Genomic DNA, 19392 nt, shown 5'->3' with positions numbered 1-19392 from the left:
TAAAGAAAAAGTTCGAAAATAAGAGAAGGCAGTGTGTCTAATCCTGAGCTAAAATGCCTCCATATGAGCTGTAACGTGAATTTCGTGTTGTAAACTTGACATTTTAAGACGTAGAATTTTTTTTCTTAACATTGTCCCTTATTTTTTTTCACCTAATACTAAATCTAATGCACCAAATTTGCCGATTAAGCTGTTAAAATCAGTAATTAATCGGTCATTTTAAGGATTTTATGTAGCTCAGGAAAAAAAGACTTCTCACATTACACTTTAGATTTAAAAAAAAAAAAATCATTACCCTATTTATGTCGGTTACCTCAGTCGTTGCCAGGCCTGGCTGGTGAAGGGCCGTCGTCACACATACCAAATGCTTGTTCACCTGCCTCGTGGCAAAACTCAATTCCTGTCTGTAGCAGACAACAGGGTGATAGCACACAAGCCTCCTAATTTAGGGACTTTCTAGTTTGACGAATTGCTTCTTTCAAAACCAGCAGTCATCCCAAACCTGAATTTGGACATCGTTGTCCTCTGAAGAATTTATATTGCACAAGTCAGTGTTACAAAAGACACGTTTTATTGTTTGTTCTTCACTTAAAAAAACAAAAACAAAGCTGTTGATAGAGGAAAGGAAAAAAAAGTCACATTCCTGAGAGCACATATTGATCACAGTAGATGCCAGACGAGCTTTGAGAGGGAACATCAGCATGTGTTACTCAAGTATTATGGGATGGACTCGTCCTGATGTCTCCATAACATGGGACAAACATACACACACACACACACATACAGGACGGTGTCAAACTGTCATCTTCCTGAGATATAAACATCTTGTATACGCACGCACGCACGCACACACACACACACACTCACTGAGCAGTGAACGACTTAAAAAAATATTCGATTCGAAATGTTCTTGTGAGCAACAGACGTGTGCATGTTAGTGCACTTCAGCACAAATAGCGCCATCTAGCTACTACACTGTGGTAACTGCAACAATGCAACCACATTATCTTTGCTGCACCTTTTCAGAAGAACAAATATCCCAACCATCTTATTCTAGATGAGGAAAACATAGGTTTTAGCTAGTGTAACAATAACTAAAGAGAAAAGCATGTACATGTATCTCCAAATTCTGCGCCTCAAAACCCCAAAGTAAATAAAATTGTGTTTTAATTAAAACAAATTGACATGGATATGTTTTGTATTAAAATAGGGGGGGGGGGGGGATCAGAAGTTTAAAAACACCAAACTTGGACAAAAACATTACTTGGTTTTAGCAAATATTACTATCTGGTCATTTCTTTCAATAAAAGACGTAACTGTGAACAACTGTTTGTTGTATTCAGATAAAAAGCACAAAAATAATTTTGGGATTGAAACAAAAACATTTGACATACATGCTTTTCAATGAAATGCTTCAGTTTCCTATTTTATATATGGATGGAACGACACCTATCTGACCAGGCAGTAACTACTATTATAACAAGCTCATCGTTGATTTAAAGCTACAGTTAAAACTATTTGTCTCTCCCATCCTCCAGGACCAGCTAAATCAAAAGCATTTCTACTCTGAAAGCTACATTTTCATCACAATATACTCTTGTATAAAATTAGAAAGATTTAAAAGGGGTGGATTCAAGTTTTAATTTATACTTTTACTTCTTCTTTGTTCAAACTTTAAATGTCAAGGGAACTAAATGTGCTTGGAACAAATGAACAAGGTGCACATCGTTTTCACTCAATTTTGCTGATCACCAAACAAACAAAAATGGAAGACGTCATGATCACAGATTGTCTCGGATGTGTGTTTTGTGGACTTTAGTTGCACTTCTAATGCGTCTCCCTGCAGCAAAGCATGATTAGGTTGGAAGTATTGGCCTCGCAACCGCCTGACTTGCAGGACGGGCCCCTCGCTTCCTCTTTGAACGCGAACGTTTCCGCCGCAGCTCAAGTGAGGTGGGACGCGTCGTTTTAAGCGTTTATTCGACGTCCTATTAGTGAATTGTTCATGTATGGGAATGCTCTTTGCTCGCACTAGTAAGACATTTCCATGTACTAGTGAAATGACAATGTCTTTTCCAATGATATTTCTGCGCACTAGTAGAACAACTACAGCATATTACATATTAGCAGAGGGGGATAACTGTGCACTAAGTTGGCATGAGCATTCTACTAGTACCACTAATGATGGCATAAAATTCAAACTAGTTAACATTATTATTATTTCTATAAATCTCCTGAAGTTAATGATCACGTCTACAATATTCCTAGAAAATCACAATGTCCCATCATGGGTGAGCTATCTTTAAAACGGATTACGGGCTACTCATATGGTCCTTGGGGTTGATGCCGGCGGACACCATGTTGACCTGATCTAGTGCGTCACTAGTCTAACTAGTAGCACCCAGACGTACACTAGTGCACAGTTTTGACTTGCTAGTAATGTGTAGTTGTTCTATAAGTGTGCAGTAATGACAAAGGGAAAGTGTCACTAGTAAGACAGTCGTTCAACTAGTGCCCTGAATTTGTCTCACAAGTAAGGACAACGAGAGTACTAGTACACGAACAATTCAACGCACTAGTAGTTTATCAAAGAAAAAATTCTTAAACGGCTTTCTGTAGAGAGGAGCCGCAATGCCGGTTATTTCCCCTCGTTCGATTCAAGTCGATGTGAATGGAACACAAAAGAGAAGGAAAAAAAAGACCTCGCACATAAAAATGAAAACAAAACCCCGACTGACATCTTTTAGCTTAGTCATGAGTTATAATTTAGGAACAAAATAGCAAATTGGCAGTTTTGGCGGCTACTCCACCGGGACGTCCTCAGCCTTGATGGCCTCGAGCGGCGTTCCCGAGTTGGACAGATCCGAGCCGTCGTCTTTGGAGAGCTCGTCGTGCGTGAGCATGAGGGCGGTGGCGGCGGCGCCCCCCGGCAGCCCCGCCAGGCCGCCCTGCGTGAAGCACAGGTGCTTGATGACCTCGTTGGGGCTGGAGAAGGTGGTGGCGCAAATGTTACACTTGTATGGCTTGGACGTGGCCAGGAACATGGCCTCCATTTGGCTGCTGTCATCGCCGGCCGCGCACAGCTCCATGCTCTGGCGGTCCACCAGCGTGTAGGCGTCGGCGCCCTGGTTGAGGCAGACGTGGCGGGCGGCCTGGTTGGCGCGGCAGAAGCTCTTGCCGCAGGCGCTGCACTTGAACGGCTTGCCCGTGTGGATGTACATGTGCTCGCGCCAGTGGCTCTTCTGGATGAACTTGCGGCCGCACGTGCAGCACTCGTATTTCCGCCGCTTCAGCTCGCGGTCCAGGTCGCCGTTCTCCAGGTTGTCGATGTCGGCGATGTCCGAGGGGGGCGGCGTGTCCGCTTGGGCGTTGGGGCCGCCCGCGCCCCACCCGGAGGCCGACACTTCGGCGCGGGGTGAGTCCGAGTTGTTGCCAGGGGCGGGCGTTTGCTCGCTGTCGCTGATGATCTCCATGGCGGCGACTCTGCTTGCCTTCAGGAGCCCCTCTGCCTCCGCCGCGCTCTGCTCGGCGAACGTTACGAGCGAGAAGGCGTTCTGGTTGTCCGCCGTCTGGGCGTGCTGCAGGAGGTGCTCCCTTAGCAGGCTCCTCTGGTTGAAGCGAGTCCGGCACAGGTGGCAGGAGTAATGCTTCCGGAAGGACGCGCTCCTCTTCATGATGCTGGGCTTCACGTGCAGAATGGCGTTGGCGCCGCCGCCGTCCACGCTCGGTGACTCTGACGCCGCCTCCTCTGCGGCAGGCTGGACCCCGCTAGTTGACGCCTCCGCTTCCGGAGGGGAGGCGGCCGGCCTGGCCGCCGCCGCCGCCGCGGATGGGTACTGGGCCTCCGATCCCAGCGTCTCCATGTCGACGGGCGAGGAGAGCGGCAAGTGGGCCGACAGCGCCGCCTTCTGGTCGGCGATCTGGATGCCGTAGAGGGAGGTGGAGAGGTTGATGCTCTGCTCGGGGTGCGCGTACACCGACTGGCTGGCCTCCTGCAGCAGAGGGTAGGCGTGCAGGAAGCGAACGCCTTGCTCCAGACGCGTGGGGTCTATGAGCTGGGGGGCCAGCTTGCCCGTGTACATCAAGTTGAGCAGGTAGCTGAAGATGTCCGGCTGGATGTCCGACGCCTTCAGACGCACGCAGTCACTGAAAGAACAACATCAGATGTAGCAACTTTCTATGACCGCCTATTAGGGCCACGCATAAATTTATATTTTTTCTGCGGGCGGGTAATATTCAAAGAAAAAAAACTTGCAAATTTGCCACTTTATAAAGTGCAAGAAAAATATTTTTTTGAGAGAACAAAATACAAAACTTATGACAAATACACGTAGCCTAGCTAGTCTAATGTGAGGATTTGTTGGTGGTTAAGAGGACACTGTTTATAAAATGAAAAGCCAGGATGGAGATGGATTTATTCTTAACTCATTTACTCCCAAAACGTATAAAAACATTCTATTTTAAATATTGCCATGGTCCCCAAAATTTATTTATACGGTGTTTTAATGGGTTTTTTTAATGCTAGAGGATACAGAAGGCTTTGCTGCAGCCTCTGAACTGCAGAGAACAGGTGAAGCAATGGTAGTAATTACAAAAACGGCCAGCAGGTGGCAGTAAATTATAAGAGATCAACCAGGGCCATGTAGCAAACAAGCCGATTTCCCCACAGTTCTAAACAGATTTGTGAATAATGATGAAACTTAGCTATATTCTAATGCTAATTGCTGCAAAACGGAAACAGATACAAATGTATGTTCTTTTTTCCCCTGATGAAAGAAGAGACTAATATTTATCGTGGTAGGTTCCATGTTTTTATAGCAATAGAACACAATATTCTGTGGGCCTGGCAAAATCCGGCAAAAGCCAGTACAACAGCCGGGAGCAAATGGGGTTGCTTCAGTGAAAATGGCTGGGAGTGAATGAGTTAATTTAATCTTTACACGTCATGCACGGCAACTAGAGCGACAACACTTCCTGATCCCCTATCAGCTGACTTAAACTAACCAATCAGAAACTAGCATGCTTTAGGTAAATGCAAGTGAATGACGGAGAGCAGCAGCTACTTGTACAAAAAAAAAAAAAAAAACGTATGAATGTGTAAATAAGAATTCTTAAGCATAAATGTACAAGTAAATATATATTTTAATGAATTAACTTAAATGCTTGATCCCCAGTGTGTGGACCTTCGCAAAGAGAGGCGTCTTTTGTCGCTGGCAGTACCCAAGTGCGAATGCTTTACATGATATAGTTAATTACTATCTCCTTATTTGCAGAAAACATCTGAGTAGTACGCTATGTGTATTCCACATAAGTTTCTGAGTTTTTTCTCTTGCAAATTTGCCACTTTTTTTCTCGTAATATTGACCCCCCTCTAAAAAAATATTTGTAACTTTCATCTCATTGCGTCTTTTTATTTTTTTCTTGCCACACAGCAATCCACACTGTTCATTGATGCTGATTGTTTATGGTGTGTGTCCTGTACCTGTCCTGGTGAATGAAGAGCATTCTAAAGTAGTTGGAGAAGGCGGCGAGCACGGCCTTGTGGGCCTTAAAGAACACGTCCCCGATGGCCACGGTGCAGTCGCACAGGAAGCCAAACTCTCTCTGAGCGTTGAGCTGCTGCAGCAGGATAAGACCGTGGTTGGCCAACTCCATTCTTCAACCTGCACGCACACACAAGCGCCACTCAGTTTCCTGTCTGCGACGAAACCGGAGGCGACGGCGACCGCACGGAGATGATGACTTTTTCGAAGCTCGAAAGCTTCACAGCAGCGTAGCGGCGAAGCAAACTCCTTCTATAATTAGTGTTGGAAGGGCTGCGCAAAGACAGTGAGCTCATTATGAGTGTTTTATTCCCTGAGCAGTGCTCTCATATGATCAGTGCGGTCGGTCACACAAGGATGCTTCAGACACCATCTTTCTGTTATGTTGCCGGCCAAACTGACTCGGATAAACGATAAACAAACAAACAAGCAAAAAATAGTTGTGTTTTTCCCAAAACAACAATATTTTACTATTATACTATTGGATAATGAACATGCACGCCCCGGGTCAAATTGACTCAGGAACATTATGTTGTTCTTGAGAAATGAACATGACAAGTAGGTTATAAGTAAAAGTTAAAAAGCTCAATTCAGTCCCTAGGAGTTGAAAAAATGATGACATTTATTAGACGACATGTCATGAAGATGACAGGAGACCATCCGGCATCATGAAGTGCTTTAAAAGGGACTCTTACAAGTTCAATGAGCACTCGACTTTCCATCACTTTGAACAGGACAAAAAATTCTTACTGCATTTGCCCTTTTTTTTAACAGCTAAATTAGAATCTACTGAATGGGTTTTTTAACCACTGAAGCTAATTTTTCACTTCAGGAATGCAAGTAAACAACATTTTCGCATTAAATACATCATGTGGGTTTAAAATCTTCGACATAACAAATTAACCACTTATACAAACAACATAAATAATTATTTTGGTAAATTAGCCGCGGTGCATCTTTGAGCTTCCGGTACTCAGACGCCCCGCCCCTTTCTTTCATGGCTTCGGACAGACTGTGTCCGAATGCGCACCCCACTCCCTATATAGTGACCTACTGAGGGTTACCGCCATTTTGTAGTGGCGTCCGAATGTCCAAGGAGCGAAAATGTAGGGGCACTCAAAATTGCCCACAATGCACTCTGAAAAGCAGTGAACATCGATGTTCACTCAAACGGGTTGATATAGACCACAATGCATTGCGGCGAGTATGAAAAAAAAAAAAAAAACATGGCGCAAGCGCAGCAATCAAAGCGATGCAATCAAAGCGATGCAATCAAAGCGATGCATTAAATATATACTACAGAAATAGTTAATGCGTTTAGTTGAAAATATTGACAACAACGGAACAAAAAGTATAGTTTTAAAACATTTTCATTCGCAATAAATAGTCGGAGATTTATGCGCCGGTGCGTCGTAAAAGTTACGGTGGTCACGTGATATGCGACGAGGAGAAAGTAGTGAGCTGGCTGGCCGAATCGCCCAAACAGAATGAGGGCAATACATATTAGGCCACTATATAGTACGTGGCTATGTAGTGAACGAGGGGTTACCGTGATTGGTGGTGAGAGAGTCCGAACAATGGGAAAGCCCAAGGAACTCTGTAAAAAATCTACGAATAAAGATACCAAGCTCATCAGTTTGAACAACTGCTAATACGTTTGCGTAAGTCATCACTTTGCCTTGGCCTGGAAGAAGACCACCAGCCTCAGAGGGAATCAACTTACCAATAGCAAGCCTCTCAGTCCAAAGAACTTTGCACATGCTCAACTCTGTTTTTTTGTGACTAAGGCTCTAGGTCGTGTGAAGTTCTATCTCAGGGGACATGTAAGAGCGTGATGTATCCCGCTGGCCAATCGAGAAGAGTTACTGTCGACCCTCAGAGGTCACTGGAGGACTGGGACGTCTTGGGGCCATCACATGATCAGGGCAGCGGGCGTCGGCCCACATTCCTGAGGCAGAACTGGTTCTAAACCACCTACCACCCCCCCACCTCCATGCGGAGGATAACAGGCCGGCACTTTCTCCATACAGGAAGTTAACAAACGTTAACAGACTCATCCAACATTTCAGACTGCAGATGTCATCTAACTTGTACTATTATGCCAGCTCATTTACTGACAAAGGGTATTCGTTCAAACTGTTTCTTTACCTACTGCCCCCCACTGGCATGGCATGCATACTACGGTTGTTTTTTGAAGTGGGCCTAAACAAAGTTGATCACCATTGATTATTTACTCTACTGTTGAATTAGACGGCATTAGTTAATCGTAGCTTATGAACCGGCGACTTATTGTACACAACAGCCCATCTTGCCATCTGCCTCCACCAGATGGTCGCACACCCGGGGTGCTATGCTGCTACCCTCAGGTCTCTCCCCTCCCAGTTAAATGTTGTTTTTTTTGCTTGCCACTGTGGTGAAGTGTTTGCTGAAAGGGGTCTAAACAATATATTAAAAGGGACTCTCTTGTCACTATAAACATAAATATTGAGTGTTTTGAGCTTGACTGCAGTGTTTACCAGTTGCCCAAGGGCAGTCAATGGTAGGACTGGGGCACTAGACCACGGGCCAAACCGGAATGCAGATTTGAGCCTCCAGTATTCAGCACCGTCTTCCACTACCAGTCAGTCATGAAAGGCTGTGAGAAAACTTGGTAAAATTTAAATATGGAGGGGGGAATTTTTTTTTTTAAATTCCATGGCGTGGACTGACGTGGCAAAAGGCAAAGAAAATAGATACAAAAATACAGCCATCTGCTCCATGTATAAATAGTTGATCGTCTAATGAAAATAATAGACTTCCTGCGTACTTTTCTGTTGGATCGAAAAGATTTACAGTTTCTCACCATAGATTAGATCTTGCCTATTGCTGTTCGTCACACAAAGTGTCAGGATAAAGTGGTATTAATCACTGCACTATAGTGACTTCACAAATGCCTTGTCTGTTCGACCGACAGACCAAAACCTAGATCAACTTCCTGTCATTGGACACCACCAACAGGAACCGACAAATTGTGCCACTTTGCAATTATAAATCTCCTTTAAAAAAAAATAAAAAAAGAATGACAGTGCTATTATTGAATAAAATTTTTTCCCTGATTTTTTTTTTTAAAGCTCAGATTCAATGATGAATCTGTTTATCCATAGTAGTGCAATGCTTTGATGTAATACCTAATCTGTTTTGCTGGCTAAAAACAGAAGGACGACATTCACCGCATTTCCACAAATAGTCGCCAGCGGCATTTATTTACTCAACTGCAAATGTGGATGGCGTCTGCTGGGTGCGGGTGTCGTCTGGAGCAGCCTTTACTTCAATGCATTTTTAGAATAAAAATACATAATATTGTACAATTGATGTTATGAAACCATGAAAAGGCAAAAGAACCAAGTCAGACTGTGTTTACAGGTTTGCAAGCTTGTTTTGGGTAGCAACAAAGTTGAAATGTGGGTAACAGTTTAACATTTTACGGTCTGTGTTTCAACAGCAGCCTTTATGAGATAAATATTAACAGTTTGTTTATTTGTTGGAGGGGAGCCTTTATTTGAGGGAGGCGTTTATTTAAGTGGATGACGCACCCAGCGACTAATGCTGGATTTATCTTGTTCGAAAAGCTCCACGACTTGTGTCACACGATGTATTTCAAACTCACATTACAATATCTTGCCCTTTGGATGTGGACCAGATAAAACCAGAATGCCTAAAAAGAACCCATATCCTGTTGTGGCATTTTCTTTGCTTAGTGCGCGAGAAGAGACGAGAGTTGTGGCGGGACGAGTCGTGGATGCTTCACCATGACAATGCGCCTGCTTGCAAAGCTTTGAACAAATCTGAAATCCTCAGATGAGAATCAGACCTATTTCAAATGTGGACAAATATCCAATATGTATGGGATAACGGCTAAAGATAGAGTAGCGTAACCAACCACAATGACAGATCTGATAGTCCCCGTCATCGTCAGCTTGATGTCATCTAAATACACCAATTGGTGATGTAAACACAATGGTGTCTGACTAATAAACAAAACAAATAAACATGCTCTTGCAAATCTAAAGTAATTAACATTTTTTTGCACTGTCAATTTGAGTTAATGTCCTGTTTTAGAATAAGGGGATGGAAATTAAAAATGTATTTTACCCAATTCATTGTGTAATCGAAAAAATTATTGTGTATTAAAATATTTTTTTTTGCTGTAGCTTATTTTTTAGTTGTACTTATAATAATAATAATAATAATAATGCATTGGATTTATATAGCGCTTTTCTTTCTAATCAGATACTCAAAGACGCTCCACAGTGGTTGCATTATTCGTGCGCTCACACATTCACACTGTGGTGGCAGTAAGCTACTTAAGTAGCCACAGATGCCCTGGGGCAGACTGACGGAAGCGTGGCTGCCAGTGTGCGCCTACGGCCCCTCTGACCACCACCAAACATTCGCACCTTCCATACACCAGTGTGAGTAGCACTGGAGGCAATGTGTGTAAAGTGCCTTGCCCAAAGACACAACGACACATGACTTGGGGGAGAGCGGGGATCGAACAGCCGACCTTCTGAGCGCCACGGCCGCCACAAGTTCTACTTATGTAACTACTGTGTGTTTTCATAATGTCCAGTATTATGGAGTGCTGTTTTTCAATATTTTTTGTTGTTTAATTTTAAGGGGGAGGCTGGAATGAATCAATGGTGTTACCATTTATTACAATGGTAAAAGATTATTTGAGATAGAGTACAAGTGTTTTGAGTTACAAGTGTGGCTGTGGAACAAATTACAGTCGTATTTCAAGGCACAGCTCTATTTGATTTTAAGTTTAGATATAGGCCTAATGACAGCACACATTTTATTTTATTATATACACATTTAATAATTTAAACCATCCATCCCATTTCTATAGCACTTATCCAATTTTGAGTGTGTCAGAGGAACCCTGGAGAGTTTGCCAGCCAGTCGCAGGGCACATATAGACAACCTTTCACACTCACACCAATTAATGACCAACTTAGAGTTAAGCGTTATCATTTATGGTTTCGGAACGTGGGAGGAAGCCAGAGTAGAGAAAACCTACAAAAGCACAAGGAAAACTTTTGGACGCTAAGTGCTAAATCTAAAGCGCTGCCAAAATGTAATCCCTCAAGGGGAAATTTGTTTTGTTTTTTTTGCACCTGTCAGACGGTTCAATTAAAATCCACGATTCCTTAAACAAGTCGGTTTAGATTGGACTCCAGTTGGCATAATAGTAGACAATAGTTTCAAGGCGACATAGCGCCGCCCCTGCTGGGAGGCAGACACGTGGAGCGCTCACTTCCGTAGTACGACTTTAAACTTATACCCACAAACTCATTCATCCGGTATGAGGCAGCAGGTGATGGTGTAAACGTGTTTTTTTTGTTTGTTTTTTAAGGAAGCGGAAAGGTACTTGAATGAGAAGATAAACGGCAGATTAGACAGGCTGAAAAACGGGACGCGACAAGAACCGGAGCGCGTCGTGCCTGCCACCGCCTCACGGTTTGCTACAAGCTAGCGCGAGAAACGGACGTGCGTGCACGCGCAGCTAGCACGCAGACAACCACGTACAGAGGCGCGCGCACGCACGGACGGACGCGAGGGGGATGGGGATTGCTAGCGACCGCGAACTTCTCCGTATGCTGAACACATACTCAAATACAAAAAGAAAAATAACGGTGGTAGAAAGTCAACGAGTGTGTCGCCAGCGTTTACCTTATCCGCTGCCCGTCGGTCTAAATGATCGTCGCCGTGACGCCACCGCCGCTTGTTTTTGTGGTTGTTTGTCACCGGGCGGGGACACGTCCGTCCTCTCCGGGCTACCAGCAGCTTTGTAAGCTGCTCGTTCGGCGGCGGAGAGGGTCGTCGGTTGTTTTCCGGTTAGGGGGTTTTACGTTACAATCACATGACTGTGGCGAAGAAGCCCAGCCAAACGCAACCGTTGCAAGGATCCGTTGGCCAAGGGGGCGGTCGCGGTAACGTTAATGCCCCCCCGCCCCCCTCCTTCACACACGCCACCAGACCAAGCGCTGTCCTTTTTTGTTGTTGTTTTAAACCGCCGTTGGAGCCAAAAGAAAAGGAAAAAAAAGCCCCGCGGAGACGAGCCGGCGACTTTAGCCGGGGCGGCTACATGCTAGCTGCTAGCTCACACAGCGACTCATTCATTGAACGACAACGTGCCACTGTTTGTTTTTAATGCTCAGTTAAATATCATATGTGTAATTTCTTAAAGGGGTACCGCACAGTGAAACAGTCGTATACCATACCAAACCAGGTAGTAACGGCTATATTTTGCTAGTTTGGTTGAATACAAATAAATATAGGTTAATTTTGCAAGCTTTTGTTAAAACTTCACTTAACCGTACCTTGAATACAATTGAACCCGAATTAATTAAATTGCTAACACTTGAACCTGGCCTACAAGTCAAAGTTTTATCAAAAGTATATTCAATGAAACAAAGTCTTCTTTTTTTTAGTTACTTTTGTGCTACATTGTACATCAAAACATTATTTCCCCAATTTTTTTTCAGTAAAGAGCCCTTCAACATTAAAAATTTGGTTCCCCCAAGAACCAACTAAATTAGAGTGGACCCTCAACATCTATTAGCATGCTAATGCGATTATTGCTACATCTTAGTAATTATTATATTGGGGCTGGGCTCCAATTCTCAACTTCTTTCGGGTCTTGGTCCTTATTCTCAGCAAATAGTAAGGACTGACTGTAAATTGTATCACTATTATATTGTAACTATTACAACACCAACTGTCATTTGTTCAACAAATGAACCCAAAGGCTGTTTGTCAGACCATTTTCGTACCTGCTTGATGTTACATCATTTTACTATTGGTGACCTAAAAAAATATATAAAAAATACCCAAGCTTGCGTAGCAGTATGTGCTGTTGTCATTTATTAAGACGGCATGGTTTCAATTCCTAACCAGGGCCAGTCCTAAGTCCATTGTAAAAACAAGGAATGGAAGGGTTAAAAACTATCCGTATGGGCCTAATTGAAAATAGAGGGAATACTTGATAGCATCTGTGTAATTGAATTGCCAACAGTCACACTCAATATGTGCATTCCATACTGTTTAGCAACCCTTTGTTCCGTTTCCACAAACTGCTGTATAGCTTATTATAGTTGATGACTTTTACCACTTACAGTTAATTATTTTATATAAATATGAACTATATTTTGGTCTTACTGCAAAAGCGTTGAAAAAGTGCAATTATACAATAGTTGTTTACTACTTACACACTGATATTGCTTGGAAATAGTAACTTTATTGCCCGTGCCTTGTTAGAGCGCATCCATACACATGCACAATACATTAGCGTATTGCGAGTACCTGTACACAAATACAGTACACTGCAGTGCTTATTTGACGCTTTTTTTTTTAAGTGTTACTTGATAACACCTTTGAGCGGCAGTATGGTGCCAAGGGCATTCAGAATGCCATAAAATACAAAGAAGAAGAATAGATTGTCACTGTACATTGTAGTTACAAACCCTCCATGTTATTTTTATTGTGGTGAATGACTTGCGAGGCCCATTTTACAAACACTCAACATAACCACTTGCTCCTCTATTTGTGTTTGGCAAACAACGCAAACTTCAGGTCATTTCCTAATTGGCTGTTGTTCCGTTTCAAGTCCCAATCACGGAGTCAGTGGGCGAGAGCAATTTGATCCAGCCTTCCATGTAATTCTACAAAAAAATAAAACTTCAGAGGAACTGTTACGGAAAAAAGAAACCGTCAACCTACAAATTCTGCAAGACATTTGTTCCATCATTGCAAATTTGCTCCTGAATTTATTATGGCCCCCAGAGAACTTTACACTGAAATGGCCCCTGCTTTACAATCACTTAATGAAGTCATGTGTTGTCATCAGAGGCTGCCATTGATTGGCGTTCTTCTTTTGTAAAACAGTGAGCCATTCAGCCTGAGGACAGGGAGTCCACAGGACGCTCATGGGCTGCAGCCGCTTGGCGGGCAGGAAAAGCCGTGGCGTGTGTAAAGGAGACATGGGTGGGAGGGACTGGCCTGTGAAGCGGGGCCCTGTTGTTTGTCCTATCAACAAACAACATCTGATCGTGTCCGTGACTGGAGGCCTGCGAGTGAGAGGGGAAATGCATGAAATCTTTGACAAACAAACGCACCGGTGGAGCAGCACTATATATGTTAATGACAACAGGACAAAAAATGCTTGTTTACTCATGCTGGTTGGCTCCCAGCAGGTACCTGAAGCGCTAACACCCAATGACTCTTGTCTTGTTGAAACCTCCTTATAGTCATCCTCTCTCCCTCTGAAGAGAGCGTCACACATGACTGTCCCACCACTAAATTGATTTTAAATCTTGCCATAAAACCAACAGCATAGACTGTGAGAAATCAGCATACAGAAGTGTGAAATTAGCCTGACGTCAGCACGCAACTGTGACAGCTCCTCCTTTGCCGCGGATGCAACCGGGTCAACGCCACAAGCATGTGCCGGAACACCTGTTTAAACAGGACCTTTCACGTTAAACCGCCGCCCTCCCCCCACTCAGCGTCCTTTGGAAACCGGAGTGGTGAGTCACTCCCCTCTCGGTCGGAAAAAACAAACAGATCCGGCTAGGCTGCACCCGGTGGGGGGAAGGGTGGTCCGGCCCGGTGCTGGCTGAACACCGGAGGTGGACGCAGCTGGACTCCCACACTCAAGGCCCCCCTAATATCCTGACAATGGGCTGCCGTGTTCCCATAGTGACGGCTCCACAATCAATTGATATGCCTATATTTTCTAGACAAGCACGCAGGGTAGCCTGAGGCCAATCGCTTGGTCACGCAGAGACACTCGGGAGCGACGAGGGACGTCCCAGTCCCACATGAATCACCCTGTTCTTCAACGGATGATTTGTTTACCATGGTTGGCTCTATTTTGAAGTTCTACAAAAACACAAGAGTTAAACTGCATGCGTACATGTAAATAAGGTGTTCAGCACATCTATGTGTATTTCACTAAATTAATTTCTTACCCCCACAAAAAATGTGCACGACACCACCTTCCTTCCTTTCCCGCCAAAAAAAGCCCCCGGGCTTCAAAATCTGCAATTTCCTGATAGGACCAACCGGCGTTTCCCTGGCAACTGTTGTCACAGAGAACTCTGGACGCCCCAGGATGTGGGCCACAAATGTATGCGAAATGTTGCACTTATAGCAAGTGGCTAAATCTTACGTAATTCGTAATAATTATGTAGTATTCATTATTTATAATTATAATTACATTAAAAAATGTGTTTGTTACAATGTGTTTTCCGGACTATAAGGTACATGGTCATGCTAGTGGCCGCTAGGTGGCAGCAAAGCACCACTAAAAAAATAAGTCAAATATTTTTTTTCCCCCCTCCCTATTTAGAAAAAAAAAGAGAAAAGGAAACAATAATAGTCAGATTTGTCCTAAGGAAATTGGTACGTAAAGGTAAACAAAACACTAGTAATAATTTCCGAATTAATACTTTCAATCTAACCACCTAACACTTCCGTTTTGGGGATTTAAATAAAGTTGTATTTTGAATGAGTAAACTCGAATCATGGCGGCCGACCACACCGGCGACGTAGTTCCTCCTTCTCTGTCAGCTAAAGTAGTTGGGTATGTTGACATCTCTTTTAAATGCGTCGTCGTGATTCTTAACAATGTAGTTATTAACTAGAGCATTTATTTAGGCATGATTAATACGGAGGTGAACGTGGTGGGAGTAGCTTTAGCATTTAGCTGCCAATGTTGCACCACACGATTGGCTGTTATGGGGCGATACAAGCCCAAATATTGACGTTAGGAATTGCGCAACCGTGTTGCTCAAATGCTCGTGCAAACTAAGCTTGTTGCGAAGTAGCAAATTAGCTAGGCTAGGCTGGAGCTTCGTGTTCGCATTTAAATTGAATGCTGTCTTCTTGTAGGTCGTTTGCTTACTTGACTGTGAGAGACAGATTGCCCACCATCCTCACCAAAGTCGTAGACACAATCCATCGCAACAAAAACAAGTTTTTTGAAGAATATGGGGAGGTAAGGCAACTGTATATAATGCTTAATAAAGGTGGGGAAATTAGGGTTAAAAATGCAGATAACCTATACCCTTTTCAAGCTTTCATCTATTGAATATCTAAATCTGACATGCCTCGTGACCTCTTGACATTAGGAGGGCATTCGGGCTGAGAAGCAAACCATTTCTCTGCTGTCCAAGCTGAGGAATGAGCTGCAGACAGACAAACCCATAATCGCCCTGACGGATGGCCTGGATGACGCGGACCCGTGGAACCGGTACCTGCAGAGACAACAGTGGCAGCATGGGAATCAGGAGGTAGTCAGCTGGTTCAAGTCTCCATGGCTGTATGTGGAGTGCTACATGTACCGCAGGATACGGGAGGCCATCTCGCTCAAGTGAGAAGCATCTTCACACATCCCTGTGTATTGTGACGAAGTTTACATAATGCTGGTCGGTAATAGATGATGTTGCTGTTTACAGCCCTCCCATCAGTGGCTACGACGTCTTCAATGAGGGGAAGACTCAGAGCTTCTTTGAGTCTCAGCAGGCTATAATGACGTTATGCACATACTTTGAGGGCTTCAACAAGAAAAGGGAAGACGTCTCAGAAAATGAACTTCAGGAATATTTCAACAAATTGCTACATGTGAGTACATTTTCTGCACACCCTTTTATAATATATATTTTTTTAAAAAGCCCCAGACCTCCCTGGGATCCCAAACTAAAATACACGACTAATATCTCACATATAATAAGATTCCATAAGGATAAAAATAAAATAAAATACATTTTGCTTTGGACCATGTTATAGATTGTTTTAAGTGTATAAGTAAATAAACTCAAAATGATTCCAGGCAGTCTGTTTAGGTAAATAATATTCTAATCCTGTATTTAAGGAGTATCTACTCAACTTTACCAAATTTTACACCACTGAATAAATAGGCACTTACACATTTAATGCCAAATTATTGACTATGCTTACTTGACTCTTTACAGGTTTGTCTTTGGGGGAACAAATGTGACCTGTCCATATCCGCCGGCATGGACAATTCGCAGAAGATCAGTCCTATCGACTCTTTAGTCGCCCTGCAGACATTCATCTTAGTGGACGACTCTGACGCTGTGTGGTCGACGCTCTTTTCTGCCCGGCAACAGAAAAAGGCTGGGAAAAACATCTCCAGCCGAGTGGACTTTGTCCTGGATAACGCTGGCTTTGAGTTGGTCACCGACTTAGCCCTGGCCGATTTCCTGATGTCCTCCGGTCTGGCTCAGGAGGTCCACTTCCACGGCAAATCCTTCCCGTGGTTCGTCTCTGACGTGACGGCTGAGGATTTTCATTGGACCATCCGGCAGACCATGGTGGCCAATCACAGGTGGATGTCTCAGAGAGGGGCGCAGTGGCAGCAATACGTGAAGGAGGGCGTGTGGTCCTATCACGACCATCCCTTCTGGACGCAGCCCAACGAGTTCTGTGACATGGCGGCCGACGCTGCCGACCTGTACGCGACTCTGCAGGCTGCTGACTTGGTGCTGTTTAAAGGCGATCTCAACTACAGGAAGCTGGCCGGAGATCGCGACTGGGACCACACAGTGGCCTTTGACACTGCACTGAGGGGATTTGGACCGGCACCGCTGTGCAGCTTGAGGACTCTTAAGGCTAACATTCAAGTGGGTCTGCAACCGGGCCAGGGGAGCAAGCTGAGCTCTCAAGACCCAGACTGGATGACCAGTGGAAAGTACGCCGTTATTCAGTTCTACAGGCCAAACACAGATCAGCAAGACTCGCCTCAGAACCAATGATCAACTCTTGTCTTCAAGCCATAAAAATGATGGTGTCATTGGCAACTTTATTCATTCATTGAGAAAGCGCTGAACAAATTTTACATTTTGATTTCTCTCAGGATCTTACTTTTTAATACACTTAAAAGGAGACATTTTCCCCCACTCCCCCTTGAAATTCAAACACTTCCCAGGTGTCTTAGCAAATCTATTTATCCTCCATTCTTTCCATTTCCAATTGGCAATCAACAATAAAAAAACAAATGTACATGTAGCTCTTTTAGTTTGCAGCCTTGTTAAAGTCAGATAGATAGGTGGGAAGGCACTCCAAAGGCCTATTTGTGCACTATACAGCAATTAAAATGTAAGTTGTTTCAATTAGACGGTGCTATTGTTTAGCTTGTTAGCTTAGCAAATTGCAACCAAGGCACAATAATGTCACTTTTGTCTATTTGTCTGCAACAACTACTTGACAATCTGTCACATTCATTTATATTTGCATGAAAACAAATTAAATACTACTTAATGTTTTTGTCTGTTACATTTCTTCAAAACTAGCTGTTTGGAGGTCAAAGCGCCATGGGTGTAAAAAGTCAATACTCAAGGTTGCATCCAAAATTTAAAACTGTTCTTAAAATTGACATTGAACTGTCTACAAACTCCTCAATGGTGAATTAGTTACATTGTCAAATAATTAAGACAAAGTAACGCACGCACATACAAAAAAAGAAAGAGAGAAATGATGATGACATGTCAAATCGCTAAGATTACCAAATGAATTTGTGCAATTCCCTACTAAATTCTCATGAAAACATGTAGAAGACATGAACTTTCACTACTGTTTGTCCTTGTCATGCATGCACCCAAATGTTGGGGGGAAGTTATGGAGTCAGAGGAAGTCAACTCAAAAAATGTCTTTACCATATGTTCTATGTGGCCCCACTAGTCTAAGCACATTATTTTGATTACCGGCAATATTGTCTTTGTGGAATATGAGTTAAACAACAAACTCCACCTGTTTTATCCATTTTAGGGGGCGGCCATTTTGGCACTTGCTGGTGACTAACAATAACATCACACTTGCCCAGGGCTCAGACAACGACCTCACTTCTCAGCTTATGAATGTCACATGACCAAACTCAGAAGACAGGTGAGCTGTGATTGGTCATTCCTTGAGCTCCTGTGATGTCATTTTCAATCAACAGCAAGTGGCAAAATGGCCACCCCCTCAGATGGCTAAAAACAAGGTTTTGCTGCTTGATTCATATTCCTCAAACAAAATATTGATCAGAATGCCCTGTTTAGACTAGCGGGGGGCGCATACAACATATTGTAAAGAACATTTTGTTTTACCTTTAAAACAAAGTGGATGCAGTTAAGGCAACAGTGCACGTTTTGTTTCTTGTACGCAACAAACTCTTTGATCAGAATGCATGTCTGCACACCTTATTGTCACTGTGGATTCCTGCCGAGATCTTATCCTACTAATGAATGTTTTTTCATCAAATAAAAAGCTGCAGCGATGAGTTTTTTTTTTCTCTCCTTTTGCTTCTGTTGTCATTTACACACATGAAATATGGCTTCTAATATTGACCTCATTTGCATGCATCCAAATCCGCTCTTACGAAAGTCGCACTATTAGATGTCAACAAGAACAAAAATCACAACTGTTATGTGGGCACCCTGCAGCCAAGTGGTGAAGCTAAAAGTGACACTGCAGTACAAATGCACCATTAATATTCACTAGTAGTGTTTTTACTCTGGCATTACAGTTGACATGTTGACCTCCATTTCTAGGTCAGGTTAGACTCGACTCCGAACCCCGCAAAACAGCTGTAGCTGTAAAACGTGCATGACAATGCAAAAGGAGCTTTAAGTGGCCTTAAATGATCCAATTAGGTGATTTAGTTGGCTCTCTGTATTTTCTTGCAATCTAATACGACTTAATTTTGTTCCTCTCTGGGGAAATGCAATGAAATATATATATCATCATCAGGGCTACTTGTTTTCCACTTGACCTGACATGTTCTGAAAATGGGGCTGTTTACTCA

General features: G+C 43.3%; 2 protein-coding genes across 2 annotated transcripts; one reads left to right on the top strand and one right to left on the bottom strand.

The window, feature by feature from the left end:
- Window positions 1–548: 548 nt before the first annotated feature.
- zbtb2b (zinc finger and BTB domain containing 2b) lies at window positions 549–11690 on the bottom strand. Its single transcript, XM_077553260.1, has 3 exons — window positions 11256–11690; window positions 5483–5663; window positions 549–4146 (listed from the first exon to the last, which is right to left on the bottom strand). The coding sequence occupies exons 2-3, from the start codon at window positions 5653–5655 to the stop codon at window positions 2802–2804; spliced, it is 1518 nt and encodes a 505-aa protein (XP_077409386.1). The 5' UTR covers window positions 5656–5663; window positions 11256–11690; the 3' UTR covers window positions 549–2801.
- Window positions 11691–15068: 3378 nt separating this feature from the next.
- Window positions 15069–18867, top strand: dcph1 (damage control phosphatase 1). Its single transcript, XM_077553359.1, has 5 exons — window positions 15069–15168; window positions 15477–15582; window positions 15716–15957; window positions 16043–16208; window positions 16559–18867. Exons 1-5 carry the CDS (start codon window positions 15110–15112, stop codon window positions 17360–17362), a joined length of 1377 nt encoding a protein of 458 aa, XP_077409485.1. The 5' UTR covers window positions 15069–15109; the 3' UTR covers window positions 17363–18867.
- Window positions 18868–19392: the final 525 nt, after the last annotated feature.

This window comes from Vanacampus margaritifer, chromosome 19, assembly GCF_051991255.1.
Source record: "Vanacampus margaritifer isolate UIUO_Vmar chromosome 19, RoL_Vmar_1.0, whole genome shotgun sequence".
Classification (NCBI taxonomy): domain Eukaryota; kingdom Metazoa; phylum Chordata; class Actinopteri; order Syngnathiformes; family Syngnathidae; genus Vanacampus; species Vanacampus margaritifer.
The sequence above is the reverse complement of the archived record's forward strand: the minus strand, read 5'-3'. Positions and strand labels throughout refer to the sequence as shown.